The 12,694-nt window shown below is 40.1% G+C and overlaps 2 protein-coding genes across 3 annotated transcripts in view; one reads left to right on the top strand and one right to left on the bottom strand.

Moving 5' to 3' along the window:
• PIK3C2A (phosphatidylinositol-4-phosphate 3-kinase catalytic subunit type 2 alpha) overlaps positions 1 to 247 on the bottom strand; it is a 192,084-nt gene extending 191,837 nt beyond the window's left edge. Inside the window, exon 1 of the mRNA XM_074230187.1 lies at positions 203 to 247. The gene's annotated coding sequence lies outside the window, so the exon portion shown is untranslated. The remainder of the gene's footprint in view (positions 1 to 202) is intronic.
• Positions 248 to 329: 82 nt separating this feature from the next.
• NUCB2 (nucleobindin 2) overlaps positions 330 to 12,694 on the top strand; it is a 46,716-nt gene continuing 34,351 nt past the window's right edge. Inside the window, exons 1-2 of one of the 2 annotated variants that reach the window (XM_074230189.1) lie at positions 388 to 458; positions 837 to 897. In XM_074230189.1, the coding sequence (XP_074086290.1) occupies positions 895 to 897 (3 nt within the window). In that variant the 5' untranslated portion in view covers positions 388 to 458; positions 837 to 894. Of the gene's footprint in view, positions 459 to 836; positions 898 to 12,694 lie in introns of both variants that reach the window. The other variant, XM_074230188.1, reaches the window with a different exon arrangement.

Here is a 12,694-nt window from a genome sequence, read left to right as displayed (position 1 = left end):
GGGGAGGAGCCTGCGGGAGCGCAGCCCCGGCTGGGCCCGGCTCTGCCGCAAAGCGCCCTCCCGCCCCCAAACAGGAGAGCGGGGCTGGGAGGGTCGCGAGGAGACGGGGGTGGGGGGCGTCGCGGGCGCGCCCCCAGCTCGGGCAGACGGAGGGGCGCGGCCTCCCGGCCCGGCCCCGCCCGCCCCGCCGGGCGCCACGTACCTGTTAGGGAGCCCTCCTTCCCATCCCGCCGCCTCTCTCGCCCCGCCGGCCTCGTCCCCGCCCCGTCCAATCAGGGCCCTCCGCGAACGGGAGCCGGCGAGGCCGGGCCAATCGGCGGCCGCCGGGGGCGGTGACTATCGCCATGGCAGCGGAGGCTGGACGGCGAGAGAGAGGGGCCGACGACGTCGCCGCAGCCGGGAGACCCGACGTGACCGCGCAGACCGGAGCCGGGGCCCGGGCGGAGCCGGCCGGCAAGGTGAGGCTGGCGGCTCGGAGCGGCGGGGGGCCGCCCCGGTGCTGAGCCGGCGGAGGGGGGGGGAGGCGGCGGCCCCGGCGGCGGTGGGGGAGGGGCAGGCGGGCCCCCCGGCCCGGAGGATGCTCCGGCGCCCCAGGGTCGCCCCGCCGTGTCCCGGCCCTTAAGTCACCCCAGAACTAAGGGGCCGTGGGCAAGCCCCGGAGCTGGGGCTGCACCTGCGCGCGGGGGGCTCCGGCTGCCCAAGTTGCCCCCCAACTCTTGAAGGCGGCCTTGCCCCAGGACCGTGCTGCGGGACTTGGGGGGCGAAGCCACGTTCCTGGCTGGAGCAGCGCTGGGAAACTATTTTAATTTTCATTATGATTATTTATTTATTTGTAGGAAACAGATTGGAAACTTCCCCTTATTGGAACCTTTAATGATTAAGCCAGCTTCATAAATGGTACGATTTGGGTGTGGATCGCAGTTTGGAGATTCCTTCCCTTGGACTCTTTATTTTTTGATATTTCCTTTTTTTAACTGCCTTCATTAATGCCTACTTGTAATGAGGTGGCAAAACCTGAATTCAAATTCAGCTTCAGGGAACGATTTCCTAGCTGACCCAGGGCTAATCCCTGCTTCGTCTCCCTTGGTTGGACACTTAACTCCTGGGGTGGACATGAGAATCAGATGAAATTATATTTGTAAAAACCAATATACAAATGGGTATTCCCTTCCTTTCTCCACACATTATTCCAAAAACTAACCTAACTTGAACTCATCTAAAGATTCCATATTGAAGATGGAGCCTTGTTTTATGACTGTGTAAACATCAAACACATGTTACATTTTCATTAAGTGCTTGCTAATGGACTCTACTAGGTAGCGGGGCAATTTTTTTTTTTCTGGCCTTTGATTTCATGGTGTAGTAAGTCCTTTGTGAGGAAACTCCTCCAATGCAGATCAGAAACTATTAGGCAATTTATCTTAGAGAGTTCCTTTGGGCACTGGGGGGTTCAGTGACTTGGTGTCTGAATTTAGTGGCCAGGGTTTGTCTGAGTACAGATCACATATGTCAGACCAATTTAGGCCATCTGTACTTGCCCCTCAGGTACTAGAGTTAACTGTCTGTCTGTTGTTCCTCTGTCTGTCTATCTCCCTCCCCTCCTCTCCCAATCTTTCCCTACCCCCCTCAGCCTCTCCTAACCTTTCCTCCCCCCCCCACCTCCAGCTGTCTGTCCTTCCCTCCCTCTTTCATTCTTTTTCTCACTCTATCTCTTCTCTGAACTCCGGGAGCTTATCTTTCAGGAAGAGAGGGAGATATGTCTCCAGATAAGTAAATACAAAATATGTAGAGAGAATAATTTTGGAGAAAGCACTAACATCTGGTGAATCAAGAAACGTTTCTTATAGTACCTGACAAGAGCTAATTCTGGTAGTGAGCAAGGGTTTCCAAGAGGAACATTCTTAGTTGACTTTGAAATATAGAAGGGACAAAATAATAGCCAAGCCAAAGAAACAGAGTTAGCACTTTTATTTTTGAATATTTCTCTGATATAGTCATCATTCTCTCTAAGATTAAGGTCAATATACTTTCAAATGATTCAGGTATTACATCAATTGGAAATCTGGTCCTATCCTTGGTTAGTCCCCCTATTTTTAAAAAAAAATTTTTTTGCAAGGCAATGGGGTTAAGTGACTTGCCCAAGGTCACTCAGCTGGATAATTATTTAGTGTCTGAGGCTGGATTTGAACTTAGGTCTTCCTGACTAAAGGACCAGTGCTCTATCCACTGCAATCCCTCAATTTTCAACAAAACCCCCGATCAAGTCAAGCCACTCACCAGGTTTTGTTTATTTCTTTCTCTTTGCCTTTATTTTAGGTGTTTTCCTTTCCTGGGAAGGGCACCCCCACCTTTCCCTCTATTCAAGTTTTTCTAGCTTTCAAGACTCAGATCTAGTCTCAACTTCCCCTTAATTCCATGCTTGACTCTTCTAGGCCAAGCTGATTTCTTGTTGGTCTGATTTCCATTGGGTAACACTTATTATCTACCACACATTTGGCACTTTCACTTCCATTGTGTATGTTGTCTTACCAGAGAGATATGACAAACACTATGATGGACAGGAACTGAGTCTCAGGGCTTCTTTTGTATTCCTTAAGGTTGTGTACACAAGAGATGCATAGTAATATCTGTTGAAAGGAAATTTTACATTTAAAGTTTCTTTCAGAATATAGTTAGCTCTTGATTAACTGCATAAATGATAACATGGAAAATTAAAGGAGTGTCTGTTTGCATGTGTGTGTGTGTGTAGATGTCTATTACTATAGTCATCCCTATAGGTTTACTTTCATAATTGTTTTATCTAAGTTAATACTAAAATCAGTTATGATGGGAGAGTGGGTAGCAAAGGAAATTAAGATTGAGATTTTAAATTTTCTGTAGAAAATTCTCATATTGGATAATGTGAATGTTCAGAACTTCAAGACTTTAGTTTGTATTAATGTGCTTGGAACAAGATAGTGAAGACCTGGGACAAATTTGTTAGCTATGGTCTAAAGCAGTTTTTGAAGTACTTCGATTTTTAAAAAAGTTTTATTAATTTTGAACAAACAGTGTCAATATTTAGAACATAACAAGGAACAGGAAAAAAGGGTTGTATGAAACTGCCTATGTCCAATGTGCAACTTTATTTCCTTTTAACTATACACATACACACACACACACACACATATATGTATGTACATATAATTCAAAATGTTCTATTTGAAATTTTCCTGCTTGTGTATCTCCCTCTGAACCTCCTCTTCTTTTCTTCATGGATACTCTTATCTATTTTCCTTTTTTTTTTCACCATCACTGTTACTGCCTCCCCCCAGCACTCAATTCACTTTCCCTTCATTAAAAACAAAACACTCCAAACCCTCCCTTATAGCAAATTAGCAGTCAAGCAAAACAGATTCTCATATTGACCATTTGCCAAAATATACATTTTTTTTTAAAAAAGGAAACAGTTTCCTTGAAGATCTTTCAGAAAGAGGAACTCATTTCCTCGAGGTAGACTATTCTACTTTAGGACAGTTTTAATAATTAGGAATTTTTTACTTTTATCAAGTATAAATTTGCTTCTTTGTAACTTCCCTTCATAGCTGTTGATTCTGCCCTTCATGGCCAAACCAAACAAGTCTAATCCTTCTTTCATTCTCCAGTCTTTCAACTAATTTAAGACAATGATCAGATTCCTATTGAATCTTTTCTAAAGAAGACATTGAAAACTTGAAAAGAAGTTCAGAGGACTGGGCATGGATAATAATTGGGTAGCAGTGGAGACTAGCCTGTTAGTTTTGTGGACTTCTATAGCACTTGTTCCATCTTGGGCTTGTGGAGGGAGTTAAAGAGAAGAACCTGAACAAGTAGAAAGAAGAATGGCTGGTTACCAAGACTTTCTTATCTTTAAATGGAAAAATTCTTTGAGACATCTGACTCTTAGATAAAAACAAAATCCAACAAGTTCACTGACCTCTTTGTTAAATAATTTCTTTGGAAATAGATTGTATACTGGAAAGAGCATAGGACCAGAAACCAGGGGCATAAAAGTTGTAATCTCACCTTTGCCAACTCAGCTTTCTTATTTGGGCAAGTTACTTAAATTCTCTTCATCTCAATTTTCTCATTTAAGATCCTTTCCAGCTATGAAATTCTATGATGGGAATTTAAACCACTGGGAAATGAGATAGCATCTGTACACTCATTTTTTTGGCAGGTTTTTTAAAATACTATATCTCAAGGACAGGAAATGTAAATTTTGATGACCTTATGTATTTATAAAGTATGTTGCTTAAATGATACAGATAGGTTATAACATAAAGACCTTGCAGAACACTGATTAAAATTATTTGTTGATGAAAAGCTATTTAAGCTAGGGGGGAAAAAGGTAATGTTTTTAAGTTCCTACTGCCAACAGAATTGTTCAGACATCCTAAAGCCTTTTTATATCACATTATATTATGTTATGGAGTTATATTATTTAAAATTTTTTACAGTGCTTTCCTTTATTGACCTGCATCATACAAAGAGTGATCACATTATATTACAATATATTTGGTCATAAAGCTGCTTTTTTATATAAAACTTAATTTTCTGTTTGTCCATCTCCATTTTAAATTGATCCAAAATTTTATCTACTTGTATTTTCCTTCAAATCTTTTAGGAAGTCAGAGGTTAGAGTCCTAATGGCTTCTACTTCCTACTGAGCAGCATCAGGAGAATTTTTTTTCCCTTCTTCATAGGTTATGGGAATTAAAGGCTTCATCCTTAATATTAATATTAAATACAAGGGGCAGCTAGGTGGCCTAGTGGATAAAGCACCGGCCCTGGAGTCAGGAGTACCTGGGTTCAAATCCGGTCTCAGACACTTAATAATTACCTAGCTGTGTGGCCTTGGGCAAGCCACTTAATCCCGTTTGCCTTGCAAAAAAAAAAATCTAAAAAAATATTAAATACAAGATCCAGGTTTTCCTTACTTCCCAGTTATAATCATAGGTAGATCCAGGAAGTGGTGATAATGCTAGTATGTAGAAGGGAGACACTTGGGTAATTTGAGCTCTGCAACAGCTATCTCAGGCTGCCTTTAATTTCTACTACTATAATCATATTAAATAAAACCTGTTTTGATTTCTAAATTGTTTAACTCTGAAATTCCACATACATAGTCTTCTGAGAGTTGAGGGGGATCAGGACAGCTGTTGGTTAATTGTGGGGATTAGATGAGCCACAAGGCCTTCATCTTGTGAATCAGTTCTGGAGTTAGGTCCTTTCTATTCCATTATGGGTCTAGTCTAAATTCTGTCTTGTGAGAAAAGTTATTTCAGTTGTGGGAATTGGAAGAAAATTTTTTTCAGTTTTTAAACTTGCATGACTAGAAAGCTGAACAACTTCTCTTTACCGTTTCAGAGATCCTTAATTAAGGATCTAGATTATGCTGACCAGAAATCCAGTCACATTGAAAGATTGATGCAGGTTTTCAAACACTTCTATATCTCAAACAATTTATATATCTTATCTGAAAACTGGCCCTGTACTGATAATCAGTTAATGTTTCTATGTTCCTTTGATTGTTCACAGACAGTAGATGAGGAGGAAGAACACTTCTTTTTCTGACTTCAGGGATTTGCACCTGTTTATTGTCCCTCTTCCAAGTTGGAAAGTCTCTAATCTTTCCTCCAATTTGGAATCAGATTATCTCATGTTGTATTTTTTCCTTTTAATTAATTGGTCTCATTTGATTGATGGCCAAAATAGATTGATTACAGAATAATCATTGCTCAAATTAAGTTGATTTTTGAACTTAATAGACATAATTTCTTTTTGCAAAGATATGTGGTTATTACCAATAGTTATGTAGTTTTTGTCATTATAAGATAATATTTTAAAAATGTATTAAATTATTTCATGTTCAAATGCATTAAATTGAAAAGAACTTGATCAGTACTTTTGAGTTCTAATTTTTTTTTGTCTCCCTTCTTTCCTTGCCCCCTCCCCATGGCAGCAAATAATCTGATATAGGGTATGCAGTCATGTGAAACATATTTACTTATTAATCATGTTGTGAAAGAGGAATTAGAACAAAAAGGAAAAAGTCCAGGAAAAAGAAACACTTTTAAAAAAGTGAAAATAGTATGCTTTGGTCTGCATTCAGACTCCACAGTTCTCTCACAAGGCTTTTGGAATTGTCTTTGCTCACTATAACTGCAGAGAAGAGCAAAATTTAGCATAGTTGGTAATCAGAGAGTGTTGGTATTAATGTGTATAATATTCTGGTTCTGCTCTCCTTATTTAGCATTAGTTTCATGCAAATCTTTCCAGGTTTTTCTGAAATCTTCCTGTGATAAAATAAGCTACAATTACTTGTGTATTTTCCTCCCTCTTATTTTTTCTTACTGTTTTCTCATTCTATTTGCCCTATCTCTCCTCACTCCTCTGCCTTACTATTTTTTCAAATTTTTTTTTGGTTTTTGCAAGACAATGGAGTTAAATGTCACAGGTTAATTATTAATTGAATCAGATTTGAACTCAGGGTCCTTCTGACTGCAGGACCAGTGCTGTATTCACTATGCCGCCTAGCTGCCCCCAAAATAATACTTTTTGAAAAAGTATTTAGAAACCATCAAAATTATAATTGATGAAACATGAGAAGGGAAAATGATTTTTTTAATTTACTTTTTATTCTCATTTTGTATAAATGTTTTTTTACATTAATAAAATATTCTTGTTTACAAGTAAACCAAATACCCCTCCTCCCCCATGAACATAGATAGACTTGCTTGGGCGAAAAAAGTAAAGGGGAGAGAAAAAAATTAAAATTAAAAAAAATAATAGTAATAGTTGTAGGTATGGCCAGGTGGCACAATGGATGAAGCACCAGCCCTGGAGCCACGAGCACCCGAGCCCATATCCAGCTTCGTAAACCCAACAATCACCCAGCTGTGTGACATGCAAGCCACCCGATCCCCACTGCCCTGCAAAAACCAAAAAGAAGGAAAAAAAATACCCAAAATAAAATAAAATAGTAATAATAGTAGGGGTGGCTGGGTGGCAGACAGAGCATAGGCCCTTGAGCCAGGAGCACCTGGGTCCAAATCCGGCCCCAGACACCCAAAGATCACCCTGCTATGTGGCCCCAGGCAGGCCACCCAGCCCCACTTGCCCTGCACCCTCCCCTAAATAATAATAACAAAAAATGTGCTTGAGTCTTTGTTCCAACACCAACAACTCTGTCACGGGTGGATCACATTCTTTATGATAAGTTCATCATAAAAGTTACTTCCATATTTTTCCACCGTTGCCATTGCTGATTGCAACTCCCTCCTTTCTTATTTCTCCACTACCATGTACTCTGTTTTCTCTCTCCTTTCACTCTGACTCTCCTGTAGGGTCGTTGACTGGCTCAGCAGACAGATCCCTGGTGCTGGGGCCAAGAAGCCCTGAGCCCCCATACCACCCCTTAGGCCCAGAATCCACCTGGCCCTATGGTCCTGGGCAGGCCTTCCAATCTCAGCCCCTTGCAAGAAGTAAAAAAGAAAATGTGTTATAGCTGACCACTCTCCCCCCATGGTCCATCCTCTCCTTTATTCACATCCCCACCCCTTCCCCCTGCTCCCCCCTCCTTCTTACTCCAGATGTCTATACCCCATTGATTATATATGTTGTTTCCTCTCCTAGCCATCTCTGATGAGAGCAAAGGTTCCCTCTTTCCCCCTTGCCTCCCCCCTTCCATATCATTGCAATAGCTCATTGTAATAAAAAAAAATCTTATGTGAAATATCTTGGACTATTCCCCCTCTCCCTTTTCTTTCTCCTATTACATTTCCCTTTTTTTCTATTGACTCCATTTTTATACCATATTTTATCTTTGAATTCAGCTTTCTCCTGTGCTTCAACTATAAAAGCTCTCTCTACCTGCTCTATTAACTGAGAAGGTTCATATGAGTATTATCAGTGTCATTTTTCTATGCAGGAATACATGCAGTTCATCCTCATTAAGTCCCTCATATTTCCCCCCTCTCCTCCAATCTCCATGCTTCACCTGAGTCCTGTATCTGAAGATCAAACCTTCTGTTCAGCTCTGGCCATTCCAAAAGGAACATTTGAAATTCCCCTGGTTCATTGAAAGTCCATCTTTTTCCCTGGAAGAGGCCATTCATCCTTGCTGGTAGTTCATTCTCAGCTGCATTCCAAGCTCTTTTTGCCTTCCGGTATATTGTATTCCAAGCCCTAGGAGCTTCCAATGTAGTTTCTGCTAAGTCCTGTGTGATCCTGACTGCAGCTCCACAATATTTGAATTGTGTCCTTCTGGCTGCTTGTAATATTTTCTCTTTGACTTGGGAGTTCTGGAACTTGGCTATAATATTCCTAGGGGTTGGTTTTTGGGATCTCTTTCTTGGGGGGATCAGTGGATTCTCTCCATTTCTATTTTGCCCTCTGCTTCTAGAATATCAGGGCAATTTTCCTGTAGTAATTCTTTGAAAATGATGTCAAGGCTCTTTTCCTGATCATGACTTTCAGATATTCCAATAATTTTTAAATTATCTTTGCTAAGTCTGTTTTCCATATCAGTTGTTTTTTCAATGAGATATTTCACATTTTCTTCTAATTTTTCATTTTTTTTTGTTTTGAAGTATTGATTCCTGATTTCTGGTAAATTCATCAATCTCCCTGAATTCTATTCTTTGTCTGAAGGATTTGTTCTCCTCAGAGAGTTTTATTATCTCTTTTTCCATCTGGCCAATTTTGCTTTTTAAAGCATTCTTCTCCTCAATAACATTTTGAACTGTTTTATCCATTTGTCCTAAGCTGGTTTTTAGCATGCTATTTTCTTCAGCATTTTTTTGGATTTCCTTGACTAAGTTGCTGACTTCATTTTCATGTTTTTCCTGCATTTCCTTTCTTTTACCAGTTTTTCTTCCAACTCCCTCATTTGATTTTCAAAGTCTTTTTTGAGCTCTGTAATAGCCTGAGCCCAATTTCTGTTTTTCTTGGAGTCTTTAGATACAGGAGCTTGTGCTTCCTCATCTTCAGACTGAGTATTTTGATCCTTCTTGGGCTCATTTGCAAAATATTTCTCTATTAATAGTCTTCCTTTTGTTTCTCTGCTTGCTCATTTTCCCAGCCTGGGCCTGGTTTTGGGGTGCTTCCTGAGTTTTTGGGACACTACCACAAGGGTCTCAGTGTGTGAGGTTCTGTCTTCCCTCCTGGTCTGTGAATGACCATAAGCGCCCCCCTCTGCCATGGGGCTGAGGTGGGGGGGCTGTTGTTCTATGGGGGGCCTAGACTGGGATCAGGATCTGAATGTGGTCAGAGCCCCAGAGTCCTGTTCCAGGGGCAGAGGACAGAGCTAGACAGTCTCTCTTCACTCCCCTCCCTCAGCTCAATGGGCTCATGCCCTGGGGGCTCCTGCTTACTGGCTCCGCCTGCTTCTGTTTCCTGGATCAGGGCTGGGGAAAGACCAAGCTGCTCCCTGTATGCACTGAGGGCTGGGCTCCACATGCTCGCTTTGGCAGAGGCCCCCAGCTGTTCCCCCACTTTGTGCCCGGTGCTCCCCGGGGTGCAGCTCAGGAGACTCCCCCGCTGCTGTGAGCTGAGACTCCCAGTGCCCTGGGGCTGCCTCCAGAGGCTGAATTTCTTTGGCTCTGGCGGGACGCCCCCTCCGACCCCGGGGTGCAGAGCCTTTCTGCTCTTTTCCAGGTTACCTTGAGTAGGAGAGCTGCCTCACTGGTTCCTTTTGTGGGTTCTGTCTCTGGAAAGTTTAGTTAGAGTCCTTAGCTGATGAATTTTATCAGAGAGCTCCTAAGACTTGATCCCTTCTTGTCGCCATCTTGGCTGCCGAAAATAATGATTTTTAAAGGAGATTTCAATTTTTTTTTTTGCTCCAATAGCAAAAGAGAAGACAAGAGAATAGATTAGCACAACAACATTTACTGAATCTATACCTGGAGAAAATCTCCTTCCATTCTAGAGGAACTTTACTCTGATTATTAGGAAATTTTTCTTGACCATGAGTCTAAATTTATCTTTTTTGCCTTTTCTTCCCATTATCCCTCGTTTTTCCTCTGAGGTTAATTGAAACAAATCTATTCCTTTCTCTCCATGTCACAACCCCTGAAGATGGTTATCATGTTCCCTCTTGAGTCTTTTTGTTTCTCCAGGCTAAGTAAGACCAGTTCCTTCAGCTAATCGGTTTATGACAATGCCATTCAGTGTCCTGCTTGCCCCTCTCTGGACAGTCTCTAGTTTATTCATGTCCTTCTTAACACCATGGAACCCAGAACTGACCACAAGATTCCAGAAGTATGCTGAAGGCAGAGTATATTGGAACCATCATTTCCTATTTCTGAAAGCTATCCCCTCCCAAATGCAGTCCCAAGTTCCTTTTATCTTTCTTTGCTAATACATCGCATTCCTGGCTCATTTTGAATTTGAAGTTCACTGAAACCTTTAGGTCTTTTTCAGAACGACTGTCCCCATCTGCTTATACTTGTGTAGTTGAGTTTTGACCCCAAGTGCAGTACTATCAATTTTTTCCTTTTGAATTTCATCTCCCCTAATTCAGCCCAAAACTTTAGCTTATCATAATCCTTTTGGAGCCTGACTTCGTATCCTATATTTTAGCTATCCCTCTTATTTGGTTATTATCCACAAATTTGATAAGCATACCACTTATATTTTCTTCCAAGTCATTGTTAACAGAATTGAACATCTTATGACCAAGCACAGATATACGAGATATTCTCCTGGAGCTCACTTGCTATTAACTAGTGGGCTCCTCTTTGAGTCTAGTCATCCAACTAATTCTCAATCCTTGTGATTCAATTATGCTCTAATCCTGATATTCTTACCTTTTAGGGGTCTGTGGATAGATTCTATTATCCTGGACTCCATGCATTTAAAAGCATTTTTTCTGAGAAGTATTTCATAAGTTTCACCATCCAAGATATAAAAAAGGTTACAAATCCCTGATCTATATCATTCCATTTTCTGTAAGAATGAGATACTTCAACAAGAACTTTGCTGAAATTTAGATAAAACTATATCCATAGAATTCTCCTTCTTTGGTAGTTTTATATTTTTGTGAAAGAAAATGAAAAGTATGGTTAAATTGTGATCTGTTTTTGATGAAGGGCATGCAGATTCTTTTTTAATCACCACTTTGTTTCTAGATGTTCTTAGCCATATCTGTAATGATGTGTTCCAAAATTTCCTTAGCAATTGAAGTTTTCTGGCTTATATTTTACATTCTCTTTTCCTCTTTTGCCCTTCTCCAATCCTGTGATGCCTTTCCAATTTTCCATGATCTTTCAGACTGTAACAATGATTCCTAATTAGATCTGTTAGTGTTAGGACATGTGTGTCTTGGCAAAGTGTCTCAAATTCTTCAAGGGCTGTTTGGTATGCCCTTATATTCTACTAACTTATCTTGAGCATCAACTCCTTGTCAGCCAGGTTTCTATTTTTTTTTTCATTTTTAACCCATGATCATTCTTTCCATCACAAACCCTTTTCCTCTCTTAAGATTCCTTTTCACCCTATATAGCTAAAACAAAAAAAAAACCTCATGTTAGCCCTTTTTGTTCTCTTTAGCTTATCTCTCTAGCTTTAGCTCATTCTGAGTTTTAACATTTCCTATGCTTTTTTTTGCAAGACTGCCACATTCTTTTATTCATTTTTTGTTGCTTGACCTTGTTTACATCTTCTTTATGTTTTCTTTTTAAGCTGGTTGTTAAATTCTTTTTGCTTCCACATTTATCTCTGAACAAATTCCGTTTTTCCTCCTTATTAGAATTGTTTCTCATTGTATCTTCAGAATTTCATCAATGAGCATTTTCATTCTTCCTCTGCATTTTCTTTGACTTCTGCAGTATTTTATTGCATGAGATCTGCCCTAGGGTTTCTCTGAACCATTTGAAATTGGCTTTCTCAAAATCTAGGATGCAAGCCATACATTTCCTAGATTCTTCTCTTCTTTCTGAAACTTTAATATATAGTGATCATTTTGTTCCATTACAGTAACCATTTCCTCTTGTTAGTGAGCATCAGATCCAGAGTAGAATCTCCCATTGATGGTTTCTCCACCTTTTGAAGGATGGAACCGTAGCTAAGGTAAATCAGGTAGATATTAATTGCTTTGCTTTTTTTTGAACAAAATAGAGCTAAGTTAACATGTCTTTAAAGAGGCTATCTAATTGAAATTCCTCAACACTAGTAAATCAGACTTCTGTGCCAGACTTGTTTTATAAGCTCTTCTTATATCACAGTATAGATAGCCTATAAAACTAAAAAATCTATTAAAATCACTTCTTTTTTCTCCTTTGACATTTATCAAAATATTCTTTATCTTAGTTCTCTGGTTTCTGAATTTCTTCAGATTAGTATAGTTTTCTGTACTATATAATGCTATCCTAGTCCCCTTTTTTACCTATTCGTTTTCCTTCGAATAAGGTGTAACATACATCGTCCAATCCTAGGTTATGCTCTCAAATCTTAGTGAAGCTTATGTGATCAAATTTAAATACTTAATTAGAAACCATATCTATGCTTTTTTGTTGCCTACATTTGCAGAGTTTGTGCATAGACATTTGAACCTAATCAGTTTTACTATTGACTTCTTTCTAGGATTTTGTTTTCTCTATCAATTTGTGGATATCCCAGCTATTTTTCTTCCATCTTCTAGTCTATTCTCTTCTATAATATCTAATTTGGGTTA

The sequence above is a fragment of the Macrotis lagotis genome, chromosome 3 (genome assembly GCF_037893015.1).
Source record: "Macrotis lagotis isolate mMagLag1 chromosome 3, bilby.v1.9.chrom.fasta, whole genome shotgun sequence".
Taxonomy (NCBI): domain Eukaryota; kingdom Metazoa; phylum Chordata; class Mammalia; order Peramelemorphia; family Peramelidae; genus Macrotis; species Macrotis lagotis.
This window is presented reverse-complemented; position numbering and strand designations above follow the sequence as displayed.